The sequence below is a fragment of the Heptranchias perlo genome, chromosome 6, assembly GCF_035084215.1.
Source record: "Heptranchias perlo isolate sHepPer1 chromosome 6, sHepPer1.hap1, whole genome shotgun sequence".
Taxonomy (NCBI): domain Eukaryota; kingdom Metazoa; phylum Chordata; class Chondrichthyes; order Hexanchiformes; family Hexanchidae; genus Heptranchias; species Heptranchias perlo.
The window spans coordinates 9,300,260-9,317,512 of record NC_090330.1 but is presented as its reverse complement, the minus strand read 5'-3'; the positions used below and the strand labels follow the sequence as shown (position 1 = coordinate 9,317,512).

At 44.5% G+C, this 17,253-nt stretch overlaps 1 protein-coding gene across 14 annotated transcripts in view; it reads left to right on the top strand.

The window, feature by feature from the left end:
* Positions 1–2,999: 2,999 nt before the first annotated feature.
* gyg2 (glycogenin 2) overlaps positions 3,000–17,253 on the top strand; it is an 84,081-nt gene continuing 69,827 nt past the window's right edge. For 5 of the 14 annotated variants that reach the window (XM_067985713.1, XM_067985708.1, XM_067985712.1 and 2 more), the window contains exon 1: positions 3,004–3,470. In XM_067985713.1, coding sequence (XP_067841814.1) covers positions 3,464–3,470 — 7 coding nt within the window. In that variant the 5' untranslated portion in view covers positions 3,004–3,463. Of the gene's footprint in view, positions 3,471–17,253 lie in introns of all 14 variants that reach the window. The other 9 variants (XM_067985711.1, XM_067985701.1, XM_067985707.1 and 6 more) reach the window with 6 other exon arrangements.

Below are 17,253 nucleotides of genomic sequence, written 5' to 3'. Positions count from 1 at the left end.
TTCACTTTCCTCTGACCCCATCCAATCTCACCCTTTGTCATGTTTTCACTGTCCCCTCTGATCTTCCCCTCTCTGACCCTCAACGATCAGTCCTCAGCAAAGGCCTTAACTTCATCCCTTTACGCCCCCACCTCAATGAATTTCGAGCTCGACATGATGCTGAGCTGTTCTTCTGTCACCTTCGCACCCACTTCTTTGGCCAGGAGTCCTCCCCCTGCACAGTGGACCCTTTCTCCCATCTTCAGAATTCTCATTCCACTTGGACACCTCCCTCTGGCCTCTTATCCTCTCTTGATCTTTTCATTGCGAACTGCCAGCATGACATCGGCCGTCTCAATTTCTCTGCACCCCTCACTCACTCTAACCTACCTCCCTCTGAACTTCCAGCACTTCGTTCTCTCAGGTCCAACCCTGACATTGTCATTAAACCTGCTGACAAGGGCGGTGCTGTTTTGTGGCGGACAGACCTCGACGTTGTGGAGGCTGAACACCAACTCTCTGACACCTCCTCCTACCTCCCCCTACCTCCCCCTGGACCATGACCCCACCACCGAACATCAAGCCATAGTTTCCCAGATGTCACTGACTTCATCTCCTCTGGAGATCTTCCCTCCATGGCCTCCAACCTCATAGTCCCCCAACCCCGCACAGCCCGCTTCTACCTCCTTCCCAAGATCCACAAACAGGACTGCCCTGGGAGACCCATCGTTTCAGCCTGTTCTTGCCCCACGGAACTTATTTCTTCCTATCTTGACTCTTTGTTCTCCCCTTGTCCAGTCTCTTCCAACCTACATCCATGACTCCTCCACCGCCCTCCGCCACTTTAACAGTTTCCAGTTTCCCGGCCCTAACCGTCTCCTTTTCACCATGGATATCCAGTCCCTCTACACCTCCATCCCCCATCAGAATGGCCTGCGGGCCCTCTGCTTCTTCCTTGAACAGAGGCCCAACCAGTCCCCATCCACCATCACCCTCCCCCCGTCTGGCTGAACTTGTTCTTACGTTGAACAACTTCTCCTTCGACTCCACTCACTTCCTCCAAATAAAAGGTGTCGCTATGAGAACCCGTATGGGTCCCAACTATGCCTGCCTTTTTGTGGGATACTTGGAACATTGCTTGTTCCAGTCCTACTCAAGTCCCCATCCTCACCTCTTTTTCCAGTACACTGATGACTATATCGGTGACGTTTCCTGCTCTCGCCCCGAACTGGAAAATTTCACCAACTTTGCTTCCAATTTCCACCCTTCCCTCGCCTTCACATGGTCCATCTCCGACTCTTCCCTTCCCTTCCTCAACTTCTCTATCTCCGTTTCTGGGGATAGTCTGTGAACCAATATCTATCATAAGCCCACTGACTCCCACAGCTACCTTGATTACACTGCCTCCCACCCCGCTTCCTATCAGGACTTTATTCTCTTCTCCCAGTTTCTCCGTCTCCGTCGCATCTGTTCTGACGATACCACCTTCCGCACTGGTGCTTCCGATGTGTCTTCCTTTTTCCTCAACCGAGAATTCCCCTCCACTGTAGTTGACAGGGCCCTCGACCATGTCCATCCTATTTCCTGCACTTCTGCCCTCACCCCTTCGCTTCCCTCCCAGAACCACAAAAGGGTCCCCCTTGTCCTCACCTTCCACCCCACCAGCCTCCACATTCAACGTATCATCCTCCACCATTTCTAACACCTCCAGCGCGATCCCACCACCAAACACATCTTCCCCTCCCCTCCCCTTTCAGCATTCCGAAGGGAATGCTCCCTCCTCAACACCCTCCTCCACTCTTCCATCATCCCCAACACTCGCTCTCTTCCCCACGGTACCTTCCCGTGCGAGTGTAGGAGATGCAACACCTGCCCCTTCGCCTGCTCCCTTTCCACCGTCCAGGGCCCCAAACATTCCTTCCAGGTGAAACAGCAGTTTATTTGTACTTTGTTCAATACTGTATCCTCTGCACACAATACAGTCTCCTCTACATTAGGGAGACCAAATGCAGTCTGAGTGATCGCTTTGCTGAACACTCTGCTCTGTCCGCAAGCATGACCCTGACATGCTGGTCGCTTGCCATTTTAATTCCCCTTCCCACTCATCCTCTGACCTCTCTATCCTCGGCCTCTTACACTGTGACAATGAGGCTCAACGTAAGCTCGAGGAACAGCACCTCATCTTTCGTTTAGGCACTTTACAACCTTCCGGACTCAACATTGATTTTAATAATTTCAGATCAAAACCACTGCTCCCATTTTTTCGGTCAGTTATTGCTGGTAATGGTTCTGCTGCTGCCATTTACAGCTACTCCTGAACAATCTCTCGTTTCTTAACTTGTCCCATTACCACCTTCCTTGCCTTGCACCATCATCCCTTTTGTCATTTAATCACTCGTGCCCTCTACCCTATCACAGACCTCCCCTTCTCCTCCCTCCCCTCTCCTCCCCCCGCCCTTTTCCCTGACTCTGTACTTGCTCAAAAACTTCAACTCTTTTAACATCTTCCAGTTCTGACGAAAGGTCTTTGACCTCTCCAACATTTTCTGTTTTTATATTGGATTAGCACCTTGAACTACTGTCCTCTTGTAATGTTATGGGATATTTTGATTATGTTTGTGTCTGCTTTTTTTGTGCTGTCAGGAGTTGCCAGTGCACTTTGTTTGGGTTGACAACAACTGTGGCAGAGAGAGGCTCGTGAGAAGATCAGCCCCTCTTTCCAGTCAGAAAATGGTACAGATGACATTTTTGGCCAAATAATATTTCAGGAGGGCAAATGCCCCTTTAACAACTGGACAGAAAATCTAAGCTGACCCCTATTGTGTTTTGGAAATCTGTTTTTAAATGACAGTGCAAACTAAGTGTTGGAGCGTTTCCAAGTCTGTCAACAAGGACTCGGTCTGTTGGCGTGACTGAAGACAGGTGCCTCTGATCTGGAGTTGGCCCCATGTTGACCAGTTAACGCGGAACATTTTGCATGACATTGTGCAATGTCAAAGGTGAGAGGGAAAACATGGGAGACAGAAGCGCATTGTAAGAGAGAGAGAGAGAGAGATTTACATTACACTGGAAGGCAATAAGCTCAGGGACAAAAAAAAATGAGTATTGCAATCGGAGGAGATGGGAAGCATTTTTTTTTATTTAAATTTTTTTTTTGGGGAGTTCCAGTGGAGTTTATCCCGCCCCAGGAGGTTGATTGGATGGCGCAGTGTGAAGAGAGAGTCCTGTGTGAACGGGAGCAGAGGGGCGGGGATGGGATGGGGAGTTCTCCACCTGGACCTTGAACCGGCTCTTCTCCCTAAAACACGCACCGGTCGGTCACCTCGCCCTCCAGCCCGGAGGGACACAAGCCGAGGGGGTGAGAACCCCTGATACCTTTCCAGGCCCAACCGGACTCACCTGATCCGGATTAGGGAAAGCCTAAAGGTCTCTCTTTCCACTTCTCTTTTCTCCCAAAAGAACTTTCAACGAACAACAATTTATCATGTCGGGTGAGTTTTTTTTAAAAAAATGTTTTTATTCTTTAGGGATGGTTAAAGGTTTTTCCAATCTGTTGTTTGCAATTCTCTGGGCAGATTTACTGACCTGGCAATCTCTCTCCCTCCCTATCTCCCTCCCTCTCTCCCTCCCTCTCTGCTTCCCAGCCCCGTTACCCTGTGGGCGAGTGACCTCCACAAGTCAAACCAAGCTCCGTGCCGCTCTTCCTGCGGGGAGCCCGCGGATCTGCTACAATTGTGCTTGTCTCAAGTCAACAAGAACCGTTTCCAGTGAGCAACAGGTTACTGGGTGACCGCTGGCACCAACAGGGAATGGGGAGAGGGAGGGAGGGCGAGCGACGGTCTCACCCCACCTCGACCTTTCAGTAATGTGGCTTTATCTAAAGACAGTGTAAATTAAACCTTTACTGCTGTAAAGTCATCACTCGCCCGGTTTTGCTTGTGTGTTTTAAACTATTTCTATCGGGTTAAGCATTCCGTACAATATTGCAGTGAATGGTTGTGTGACTCCAGGTATAACTCCAGATAAAAGCTATGGCTCTGACATAACGGTTACTCATCTTTTGGGGAGGAAGGGACAATACTTTATTTCCCTTTTTGTCTCTGCATCTTCTCTATCCCCTCCCTATTGCATGAATTATAGGTCGGTGATGTGTTCATGTACAGGAATGTAGGACCAGAGAAGACCCTTTTGGTCCATCTGGCTGACTGTACAGTTTAAAAACAGAAGAGACTGTTCACTACCCATATCCCTCAGTTGATTCTCTTGCCAAATTCCTGTTGCATTCCCTGTTAAGATTTATGTCGAGTTACGTAGAATTTACACCACAGAAACAGGCCATTCGGCCCAACTGGTCCATGCTGGTATTTATACTCCACGTGAGCCTCCTCCCACCCCTCTTCATCTAACCCTATCAGCATATCCTTCTATTCCTTTCTCCCTCATGTGCTTATCCAACTTCCCCTTAAATGCATCTGTGCTATTTGCCTCAACTGGCCCTTGTGGTAGTGCATTCCACATTCTTACCACTCTTTGGGTAAAGAAGTTTCTCCTGAATTCCCTATTGGATTTATTAGTAACTATTTTATATTTATGACCTCTAGTTTTGGACTCCCCCACAAGTGGAAACATTTTCTCTGTCTACCCTATCAAACCCGATTATTATCTTAAAGACCTCTATCAAGTCACCCCTCAGCCTTCTCTTTTCTAGAGACCCTAGCCTGTTTAGCCTTTCCTGATAAGTATATCCTCAGTTCTGGTGTCATCCTTGTGAATCTTTTTTGCACCTCTATAATATGGAGACCACAACTGTGCACAGAACTCCAAGTGTGGTCTAACCAAGGTTCTATACAAGTTTAACATAACTTCACTGCTTTTCAATTCTATCCCTCTAGAGATGAACCCCAGTGCGTGGTTTGCCTTTTTTGTGGACTTACTATCCTGTGTTGCTACTTTTAGTGATTACTGATGTTACCAAAGCTTGATTGATTCCTTGATGGTCATTCCAAACATTCACTATCTTCTGAGTGGCAGCCCATTCATCTTCCCTTCTCTGAGCCTCATCTCGTGTTAATTGTCGTTGTGTGTGGTTTTGGTTCTACGTAAGGTCACAGACAAACCACAACTGATATGTTAAACAATCCTCTTGTCTTCCCCTCTTCAAAATAGTTTATGTGGCACTCTTTTTATTCCCCCCCCCCCCCCCAAAAAAAAATCCTTGGCCGCTACATTTAAAACATGCTGTACTGAGTTAATGGTTTGCGCTGAAAAAACCATGTCTCACTGTAATAGGACAATGAAGAAAACGCTATTGTAGATTTTTTAAAATTCATTCATGGGATGTGGGCGTCGCTGGCAAGGCCAGCAATTATTGCCCATCCCTAATTGCCCTTGAAAAGGTGGTGGTGAGCCGCCTTCTTGAACCGCTGCAGTCCGTGTGGTGAAGGTACTCCCACAGTGCTGTTAGGTAGGGAGTTTCAGGATTTCGACCCAGCCCAGCGACGATGAAGGAACGGTGATATATTTCCAAGTCAGGATGTTACTTTTGCTGTGTAATGTGATTTTTGCGTTTGTGTTTTGTAAATGAGTAAAAAGAAGCCAAATTCACTTCACTGAAAACTATTCCTTTTGAATGTTTTTTCTTTGAATGTTCTTGCACTGGAAAATAACTTTTTTTAGTAAATGCGGGAAACTGTCTGTTTATGATGAAATATCCCATCCAATCCCCTCCCCTCCCAAAAAGGTTCTTGGTTCTCTTGTGCCTTATATTGATAATTCTGAAGTATGAGTTTAAAGATCTTTGAATAATTTCCATTTAGTGTGGGACCAGTGGGGTCCTTCAGATGTCTGTTTCCGGATCTATTTTGTTTAATATCTTTTATAAATCATCTGGAGCTAGGAGTAACAAGCACATTGGCTTAATTTACAGATGATACAAAGCTAATGAAGGTGGTCGACTCCAAAACTGAACAGGATGCGCTACAGTGTGATTTGAATATACTTGGGAATTGGGCAGACAGATGGCAGATGATATTCAATGTAGAGAAATGCAAAGTGCTTCACATGGGGGTTAAAAAATCCAGGAAGGAACTATTACTTAAGTGGAAAGAAAATAATGTACATGAAAAATGATTGACAATAAGTTGAAGCTATCTTACCAACGCTCGATGATGGCAACAAGTAAAGTAAATCAGATGTTGGGATGTATTAAAAGATCAATATTGAGCTGAAATAGTGAGGTAATCCTGCCACTTTATAAATCATGAGTGCAACTGCACTTACAATACTATGCACAATTCTGGTCCCAACAGTACAAATGAATATTGCATCTATTGAAAGGATACAGAAAAGAGGAACCAGAATGATGGATGGATTGGATTATGAGTCATAGAAAGGTTACAGCATGGAAGGAGGTCATTCAGCCCATCGAGTCCTCGCCGGCTCTATGCAAGAGCAATCCAGCTGGTCCCACTCCCCCGCCCTTTCCCCGTAACCCTGCAAATTTTTTCCTTTCAAGCACTTATCCAGTTCCCTTTTGAAGGCCATGATTGAATCTGCCTCCACCACCCCCTCAGGCAGTGCATTCCAGATCCTAACCACTCGCTGCGTTTTAAAAAAAAAGTTTTTCCTTATGTTGCCTTTTTGGTTCTTTTGCCAATCACCTTTAAATCTGAGGAGTGATTATGTAAATTGGGCACGCTCTCACTGGGAAAGAGAAGGTTGAGAGGCGATATGATTGATGTTTTTAGGATTCTATAGGTACTAGATAATGTAGACCATGACAAGTTATTTCACCCTGTCCAGAACAGTAGAACCAGAGGACACGGCCTGCACTCGAAGTGGGGGAAATTCAAAACTCATCTGCGGGAACCATTTAATTGGCGAGTGGTCAATATATAGAATAGATTCCCTATGGAGACGGTGGAAGCAGTGACTATTGATTCAATCAAATGCAAATTAAATAGATTTCTTTCGGAAATTAACAATTTAGGATACAGTGTATCAGTAATTTGAGACCTGACATGTCGTAAATGTCGCATGCTTGGGAGGATCAGGTGAGTTTGGACCTATGGTTTCTAAAGCTGTCCACTCCTAGGATTTGCCCTGTCTGAGTCTGTTGTAGACTAATGGATAGAGTTTGATTGCTATAATTGGTGAACAACGCCGTTATCGTTGTATCATGCGACTACCGGGACGGTAGAAGGTGAACTGGATGGACCTTGGTCTTTTTTTGGTCAAGCAATTCCTATGTTCCCATGATTGCAGTGACCTAGGTAAAAGACTGGATGCAAAGGAATTGTCCATAAATACCACAGTGTGGCTGCATTAGAAAGAGCTGGCCCCTTCTAGTATTATTTCTCTGGGTCCAATGCTCGTCCATTCTAGTATTCGTTCTCTTGGTATTGTGCATGGTAACTTGTAAATAGATAAAGGTTTCTCATCAATTTTCCACCCCCCCAACTTAAAAAAAAACCAATGCTTACAATTAAGATTATAGCAGCTGGGAGCAGAGGTGATTTTGGCTTCTTTTTGAAACAATAAATATTCAGTCAGAGCTTCCCTCAGTGGAAAAGTAAGTAAAGTGTCGCACTGAGCCAAACAGCCTCGGGATGTACCAGGTTTGGTCCCTGATCTGAGCTGAGTTGGCTGATCTCCGTTTGAGCAGCAGTTGGGATGCTACACTTGCCTCAGAATCCCTCCATTAGGGAGCAGAAAGTCAAGCAGAGGTCCTGCTCCTGATTGATATACAATGGTGCCAGTTGGAAAGTGCATACATCTGGATATCGGGTGAGTTTAGAATTAGGCTTGGTTGTGACTTTTCTCCCTCCCCCCCCCACCCCCCCCCAAACCCGGTCTAATAGGCTGCTGATACTTCCTGTCTTGCCTCACACTTGAATGGCCTTTTGGGAGCGATACAGGGTATTGCTGGTCCTATGGGGAATTGTATCCTAGTCAGGGTAAATGCTTTGTGGCATCAAAATGCTGTCTGTTTTTGTGGAAATTAGAAGGGGATATTCATGGTGTGTCCTTTCAAAACAAGTGTTGCCCAGTTTTTTATTTGTTCGTGGATTTTTTTTTAATTCTTATCAAGCTTAAGTGGAGGGCTCCTATTATTATTGAAACTGCTGAGCTTTAACTACTCAGTTCACTGCATGAGATGAAGGGGTCAGCAGGGAGGAAGCTACTGCTCTGCGTCTTATTATTTTTCACATACCAGTTTGAATCATCTTTTTAATGGGCTGATGATCATGTTTCTCCCCTCTCTGTTTAGTGAAGCTGATTGTGCAAGCACTTCATGTTTTAATGACAAACAGTTGGTTAGATCAGTGCATGCAGATTCTAGCTCAGTTTCTACATAAATTAAGTATTTAAAAAGACAAAGTGGTAGGAAATATGAGAAGAAACAGGACCCCCAATTGTTTATACACCGTTCCCTGATCTGATTTCTTTTCATTCTGGGGATATGAGCATCGCTGGCAAGGCCAGCGTTTATTGCCCATCCTTAATTGCCCTTGAGGAGGTGGTGGTGGGATGGAACCATTGAAGGTGCTCCCACAATGCTGTTAGGTAGGGAGTGCCAAGTTTTTGACCTAGCAATGATGAAGGAACGGCGATATATGACCATGTCGGGATGTTATATGACTTGGAGGGGAACTTGGAGGTGATGGTGGTTCCATGCTGCCTTTGTCCTAGGTGGTGGAGGTCATGGGTTTGCGAGGTGCTGCCGAAGAAGTCCTAGTGAGTTACTGCAGTGCATCCTGTGAATAGTACACACTGCAGCCACAGTGCACCGGTGGTGGAGGGAGTGGATGTTTTAAGTTGGATGGGCTGCTTTGTCCTGGATGGTGATGGAGTTGGGAGAAAAACCTTCGAAACTGAATGGCCAGAGCCTGAAACAATATCATAACAGTTGACCTAGCAAAGTTGAATGGGAAGTGTTGACACAAAAGTGTAACCAAAACTTGGTAACAGGATGTGCCTGCCTTGTGCAAGATTTTTAATAATGTATAGAGGGGAGAATAATGATCATCAGCCCATTAAAAAGATGATTCAAACTAGTAAGGGAAAAATAATAATACGCAGAGCAGTAGCTTCCTCCCTACTGACTCCTTCATCTCATGCAGTGAACTGTGTAGTTGAACCTCAGCCGTTTCAATAATAATAGCAGCCCTCCATTTAAGCTTGTTGAGAATAAAAAAAAATCCACGAATAAATAAAAAAAACTGGGCAACACTTGTTTTGAAAGGACTGAAACCGTAAATTCCCCCTTCTAATTTCCACGAAAACACAGCATTTGGATGACACCTTGACTAGGATACAATTCCCCAAAGGACCAGCAACACTTATGTGTCAGTCACCTGAGATTAAATTTAATGCAGAGAAGTGCGAAGTGATACATTTTTGGTACGAAGAATGAGGAGAGGCAATATAAATTAAAGGGTACAGTTTTAAAGGGGGTGCAGGAACAGACCTGGGAGTATATGTGCACAGCTCGTTGAAGGTGGCAGGACAGTTAGAGAAAGCTTACAGGATCCTGTGCTTTATAAATAGAGGCATAAGAGTACAAAAGCAAGGAGGTTATGATGAACCTTTATAAAACACTGGTTCGGCCACAACTGGAGTATTGTGTTCAATTCTGGGCACCGCACTGTAGGAAGGATGTGAAGGCCTTCGAGAGGGTGCAGAAAATATTTACTAAAATGATTCCAGGGATGAGGGCCTTTAGTTACGTGGAGAAGCTGGGGTTGTTCTCCTTGGAACAGAGACGGTTGCGAGGAGATTTGATAGAGGTGCTCAAAATCATGAGGGGTCAAGACAGAGTAGATAGGGAGAAATGGTTTCCACTGGCAGGAGGGTTGGTAACCAGAGGGGGACAGATTTAAGGTAATTGGCAAAAGAACCGGGGGAGATGAGGATTTTTTTTTAACGCAGTGAGTTGTTATGATCTGGAATGCACTGCCTGAAAGGGTGGTGGAAGTAGATTCAATACTAACTTTCAAAAAGGAATTGGATATATACTTGATAAGGGAAAATTTGCAGAGTATTGGGGAAAGAGCAGGGGAGAGGGACTAATTGGATAGTTCAGAGCCGGCACAGGCACAATGGGCTGAATGGCCGCCTCATGTGCTGTAGGAATCTGTAAGCTATTGACACTTAGCATGCAGGTTCATGAGGAGGAAGGGAAATGTATTACTTCTGAGCCAAACGTGTGCTGTAAATGGCCTCAACATTGATGTAATTAAATGTAATGGCATGAACCATTAAACAGTTCTAAATACTGAGAGTGACCTGCAAGATGGGTCTCCTTCCAAGGACAATGGCAGCAATCAATCCATGATTATCAAGGTCTCCCTGAACTAAGCTACATCTCTGACTTGTCCTGTGATCTGTGCATTCTCTGCAGTCTGATCTATGCATTCTCCGCAGTCTGTGGAAACAGCTAGCAGTAACCAATTTTTTCCTTTTTTGTTTGCTGTGACCAGCAAGAAAGACTCCAATAAATAATCCGTCGTGGACAAAAATGACCCGAGGGAGTGTGCTTTACTTGCATTTTTGTACATTGCCTGGAAAATAAAATTCTCAATTTTTGAATGACCATGTCTGAGATCGCGGAGTGGGGTCAGAAGAAAATGTTCTATATTATTAGTTTATCATAACCCAATCATTTCTACAGTGGAGGTCCAATTAAGTCAGTTCTGCATAAGTAGACAGTGATCAGGGCAGGCTGTACCTGTGGTATTGCATGAATTCTGGTTGTCACCATAATAGGCTATCCAAGCCCTAGAGACAATGTAGAGGAGAGCAACAAGATTAATCCCTGGTGTCAGAATTGTGAGAAACTTATGCCCTTTTCAGCCTTGAAAATGGCATCTTTTATTGAAGTATATGAAAGGAAGAATGACTCTCATTTATATAGCGCCTTTCACGACCTCAGGACGTCCCAGAGTGCTTTACAACCAATAAAGTACTTTTTGTTTTGATTGAGTTTTTTGATGAGGGCAATGCGGTTGATGTGGTGTATATCTATCGCATTTTGGAAGTCCATAAAGTGCCACATAATAGGCTTGTCAGCAAAGTTGAAACCCATGGAATAAAAGGGGCAGTGGCAGCACAGATATGAAATTGGCTAAGTGACAGGAAACGGAGAGTAGAGGTGAACTGTTGTTTTTCAGACTGGAGGAAAGTATACAGTGGTGTTCCCCAGGGGTCAGTACTCGGACCACTGCTTTTCTTGATTATATATTAATGACTTGGACTTAGGTGTACAGGGCACAATTTCCAAACTTGCAGATGACACAAAACCTGGAAGTGTAGTGAAGTGAGGAGGATAGTAACAGACTTCAAGAGGACATGGATAGGCTGGTGGAATGGGCGGACACGTGGCAGATGAAATTTAATGCAGAGACGTGCAAAGTGATACATTTTTGGTAGGAAGAACGAGGAGCGGCAATATAAATTAAAGGGGACAGTTTTAAAGGGGGTGCAGGAACAGAGACCTGGGAGTATATGTGCACAGGTCGTTGAAGGTGGCAGGACAGTTTGAGAAAGCTTACGGGATCCTGTACTTTATAAATAGAGGCATAAGAGTACAAAAGCAAGGAGTTTATGATGAACCTTTATAAAACACTGGTTCGGCCACAACTGGAGTATTGTGTTCAATTCTGGGCACCGCACTTTAGGAAGGATGTGAAGGCCTTCGAGAGGGTGCAGAAAATATTTACTAAAATGATTCCAGGGATGAGGGTCTTTAGTTACGTGGAAAAGTTGGGGTGGTTCTCCTTAAAACAGAGACGGTTGCGAGGAGATTTGATAGAGGTATTCAAAATCATGAAGGGTCTAGACAGGAGTAGATAGAGAGAAACTGTTCCCGCTGGTGGAAGGGTCAAGAACCAGATTAAAGGTGATTGGCAAAAGAACTAAAGATGTCATGAAAAACCCTTTTACGCAGCGAATGGTTATGATCTGGAATGCACTGTCTGAAAGGGTGGTGGAGGCAGACTCAAGTGTGGCTTTTAAAAGGGAATTGGATAAATACTTGAACGGAAAAAATTTGCAGGACTACGCGGAAAGGGCGGGACTCACTGGATTGTTCTTGCAGTGAGCCGGCTTCAACTGGATCAGCACTTCTGACAACCCTTTTTGTGTCCTAGTCCCAGTCCATGGATTTTTGCATGGCCTTGTGAGATTTATAGTACAGTATAGCAGTGTAAACTCGCTGACTTGTGGAATTTATTTAATTAAAGCTTCACACAGTTGCACAGTATGGTCTTGGCACAGTTACTATAATTTGAGGACTACGCAATGGGCAGGACGGCGAACTGAAATTTTCTACTTTGTTTTATATACCCCTTTGCCTGCGAACTTGCTGAGCACTTCTGTGCGTCTTGTTTCCATTTCTTTCGCTCCTTTTCTACAATCACTAACTCCACTTGGGGTATGACGTCACGATTGCTGGCCACCCTCCGTTGGCTGTTTACGTCTGAGCTAAGACAATGAAAGAAAGAGAACTCGCATTAGGTTGTCCCAAAGCGGTTTACAGTCAATGAAGTACTTTTTGAAGTGTAGTCACTGTTATAATGTAGGAAATGTGGCAGCCAATTTGCGCACAGCAAGGTCCCACAAACAGCAATGTGATAATGACCAGATAATCTCTTTTTAGTGATGTTGGTTGAGGGATAAATATTGGCCAGGATACTGGGGAGAATTCCCCTGCTCTTTGAAATAGTGCCTTGGGATCTCTTGCATCCATCTGAGAGGGCAGAGGGGACCTCTGTTTAATGTCTCATTCGAAAGATGGCACCTCTGATGGTGCAGCACTCCCTCAGTACTGCACTGTTAAGTGTCAGCCTAGATTATGTGTTCAAGCCCCTGGAGTGGGACTTGAACCCACAACCTTCTGACTCGCAGGCGAAAGTGCTACCCACTGAGCCACAGCTGACACCTGAGTGACACAATGATTGTAGGCAAGTTTCTTGCACACAGGAGGGCATCCTATGCCAAGGCCAGGCCAGTCCTGTCTTTGCTTAAGGACTTTCTAGCAGGAGATGCTCGGTAGTGATGGCGAGCAGGAACCCTGGTGCTCTTTCAATTTTCTTCCTCTTGCCTAGTCCATGGGCCCTGAGGCCATCTAGCACCCCCACTGTCATCTTGGTTGAGTGAACTATCAAACTTTAGACCTTCCTAATCTTGTTCAACAATGTACCAACCGAGTTCCCTGATGCGGCTTGATCCTGTGGTGCCGCTGCTCGAGTATTTGAGGGAAATGTGCTAATGGGTGTTGCAGTGTGTCAAAATCCAATACCAATAATCTTTGTGATGTGGAGATGCCGGTGATGGACTGGGGTGGACAAATGTAAGGAGTCGCACAACACCAGGTTATAATCCAACAGCTTTATTTGAAATCACAAGCTTTCGGAGCTTTGCTCCTTCGTCGGGTGAAGTGAGGAGGAGTTGCATAAAGGCACAGCATATATAGTCAGAGAACATCCTTTATGCAACTCCTCCTCACTTCACCTGACGAAGGAGCAAAGCTCTGAAAGCTTGTGATTTCAAATAAAGCTGTTGGACTATAACCTGGTGTTGTGCGACTCCTTACAATAATCTTTGTGACATCTCTGGATCAATTGTTACAGACCAACTAAAAGTTCATAATGTACTTTTAGAATTCTTGACTTTCAAAGCATGTAACTATCCCTGGTTCCAGTCTAGATCTCAAGGGGGCTGGATTACAAAGGAAAGGAAGTTATGCTTCAGTTGCACAGAACCTTGGTCAGACACCATCTGGGGTACTGCGTTCAGTTTTGGGCACCGCACCTCAAGAAGGGTATTTTGGCCTTGGAAGGGGGTGCAGTGCAGATTCACAGGAATTACACCGGGGCTTAGATTGAGGACAGTGTGCATAAACTTGGCTTGTATTCCCTTGAGTATAGAAGTTTGAGGGGTGATCTGAACGAGTTTTTTTTAAATGTTAAAAGGATTCGATAGTTTTTCTATATCCAGCCTATTTCCTATAATTATCTGTAGAGTCTCATTATAATTTGGGTGCCTGATCCCTGCTATCAATTTAGCTGATGTTGCTGAACCCTCTCCAGTGACTGGATATCTGTCTCATAATACAGTGACCAGAGTTGTGCTGGGTCTGGACCAGTGCTCTGTACAAACTTAGAATTACTTCCTCAGATTCATGCTCTATTCCTTTAGCTGTTTAGCTCAATTAAATGCACTCCTAAATGGCTTTGTTGAGTCTGTGCCTGGTGAGGCACCAGCATTGGGACTTGGCCAAGAGGCTGACTTAGCGAGCAGGGACTTGGGTGGGCAGAGGTTTGAGGTGGCTACTGCATCTAAGATGTGGTGGGAAGAGATAGCGGCGATGCTGGTGGTGGGGTCTGAATGTCCGTTGGCTGGTAGCTGTCTGTAGGGGACAGAGGTACCGGGAGCCTAGGTCAGTCAGCTGCTCCAAGGTGACCTCTCCTCTTCGCATTGTCACAGCCAGCATGGAGTCACTGGTAAAGGAGGTGAGCTGAATGCTATCAACGAAAGGTCCTTGTCCCAGGAAAAGCCTGCCTCTAAAAAACACGTGACCTGTCGTTGGGTTTACTGCTACCAGCTTTGGTAAGCAGTATGGATGGATGTGCAGTTGACAATCCCACAAGCACCACTCCTTCAGTTGGGACCTGCAGTGTTGTGAATTCCTGAAGCAGTTCAAGCCTGAAAGAAGAGCTGTGGCACCGGCAGTAGGATGTGTACGTCAATCAGATACACTGCTTGCCAAAGCTGGTAGCACTGTCTCCGATTATTTTTTTTCCCTCTCAAAATGCTCATCGGCCAATCAGCTGATGGAAGGGATCAAACGATTGGGGAGTGGGCTTAATTTGGTCTGTAGACAGTGAGTTGGGCACCTCAATTCCATGCCAGCCTCCTTCCTCTCTAGCACTGAAGAGACCTGCCTTGGCTATCATTTTCCCCACAAGAATGGGATCAGAGTCACGAGCATGATTCTACTTGCTAAATATGGTAGCAGATAACTTTTTTTTGCTTTGATTCACCTCTAGCTTTTTTTTTGCAAAATGCCCAGGTATGAAGGGCATGTTTTTTTCAAGTCTCATTTTGAGATTTGGCTTCATGTTTAAAATGATGCCTGGTTTTTGACAAAACCCATCTAATGCAAAGATGACTGCCATGTTCAGTGTAAAAATATACTTTTGAACGTGGTTGCTGGCATTAATTGCCGATGGTTGCATTGATGGAAATAGCAGAATTTCCTTTTCCCAGCTTGAGGTAATGGTAATTTTCTGTTAACATATAAATAGGGTAGGATTGTGCATATAAAAATGTAACTTGGCTTCTTTAGAATAGCGTTATGACATAGGTAGCAGCTTGCTGCATTTTTGAAGGATATTAGTATTCAGCGCTATTCTGGTTTTCCTGGTAAGCCATCCAAAAAGAGATCTCATACTAACCGCACCGAATGAGTCATTATTTGCTTTGGCTGATAAAGGAAACATTTGTTTGAAATTTCCCAGGATGAAAAGCTACACATTTTTCCAGCTCATCAGTTCATTCTGTAGTTCTAAGATTTGGCCAGCTAGCAGATTACATAACAACATGAGGTTTGAGTTCTGTACATCACAATGCAATTCCAATTGGCATGAGACGGAAAAAGAAGGCAATGATGCGCAGAATTTGCCAATCTAAAGACATTTCTCAAAAGGGTAATTAACCCATTATGGAATTTGTTCATTGTATTTATGGTTAATATTTGTGGTTGATAGTATCTGGCATATTTTCCTTGCTTCATATTTCCATTGATCAGGAACGGATTGCTCGGAAGGATGATTTAAGGCTCGGACTCAACTTATTAAAGTAATGGCTAAATGCTGTAATGGAAAGATGGATTGTTTCTTTGGAAGGATGAGGTCAAATGGGGTTAATGGATATAGTGAAGTTAAATAAATATTTTAGTCTTTTTAGTCTGTTAAAACTAAGTATATGTTTAACATTCTACAGTTTCTGAGGGGAGTGTGCAGTGTTGCACAAAATTATGTTTAATCCAGTAAACCGTTTACTGAAAGGGCGATTGTTAATCCTTGTGGGTTATATTGCTCTACAAGGACAGCTTCTGGATCAGAAGACAAGGTCACCTTACTGGAGCTGCTATGAAACCATTGAAAGTGGAAAAAATTATATAACAGACCAGTGACTTCAGCTGGAGAGCAATTTCTCGTCTTCCTCTGTGAAAAGACTATAGTACGTTTTATGAATTAATACACATTGTTCTCCAAAGCAACAAATGACAATCACTGTGTGGGCACATTCACAGAACATCATGCAAACCATGGAATATCTGGAGAACATGTAGAATCATAGAAATTTACAGCACAGAAGGAGGTCATTTGGCCCATCGTGTCTGTGCTGGCTGATAAAGAGCCATCCAGCCTAGTCACACTTTCCAGCTCTTGGTCCTTAGCCTTGTAGGTTATGGCACTTCAAGGACACATCCAAGCACCTTTTAAATGCGATGAGAGTTTCTGCCTCTACCACCCTTTCAGGCAGTGAGTTCCAGACCTCTACCACTCTCTGGATGAAAAATGTTTTCCTCAGTTCCCCTCTAATCCTTCTACCAATTGCTTTAAATCTATGCCCCCTGCTTATTGACCCCTCTGCTAAGGGAAATAGGTCTTTCCTATCCATTCTATCTAGGTCCCTTTATAATTTTATACACCTCAATTAAATCACCCCTCAGCCTCCTCTGTTCCAAAGAGAACAACCCCAGCCTATCCAATCTTTCCTCATAGCTAAAATTCTCCAGTCCTGGCAACATCCTCGTTAATCTCCCCTGTACCCTGTCTAGTGCAATTACATCTTTCCTGTAATGTGGTGATCAGAACTCTACGCAGTACTCGAGCTGTGGCCTAACCAGTGTTTTATGCAGTTCTAGCATAACCTCCCTGCTCTTATATTCTATGCCTCGGCTAATTAAGAAGGCATACGGGATACTTTCCTCTATCACCTCTGTCCTGCTACCTTCAGGGATCTGTGGACATGCATTCCAAGGTCCCTCTGTTCCTCTACACTTCTCAGTATCCTCCCATTTATTGTGTAGTCCCTTGCCTTGTTTGCCCTCCCCAAATGCATGATCTCACACTTCTCCGGATTGAATTCCATTTGCCACTTTTCTGCCCACCTGACCAGTCCATTGATATCTTCCTGCAGTCCACAGCTTTCCTCCTCACTATCAATCACACGGCCAATTTTTGTATCATATGCAAACTTCTT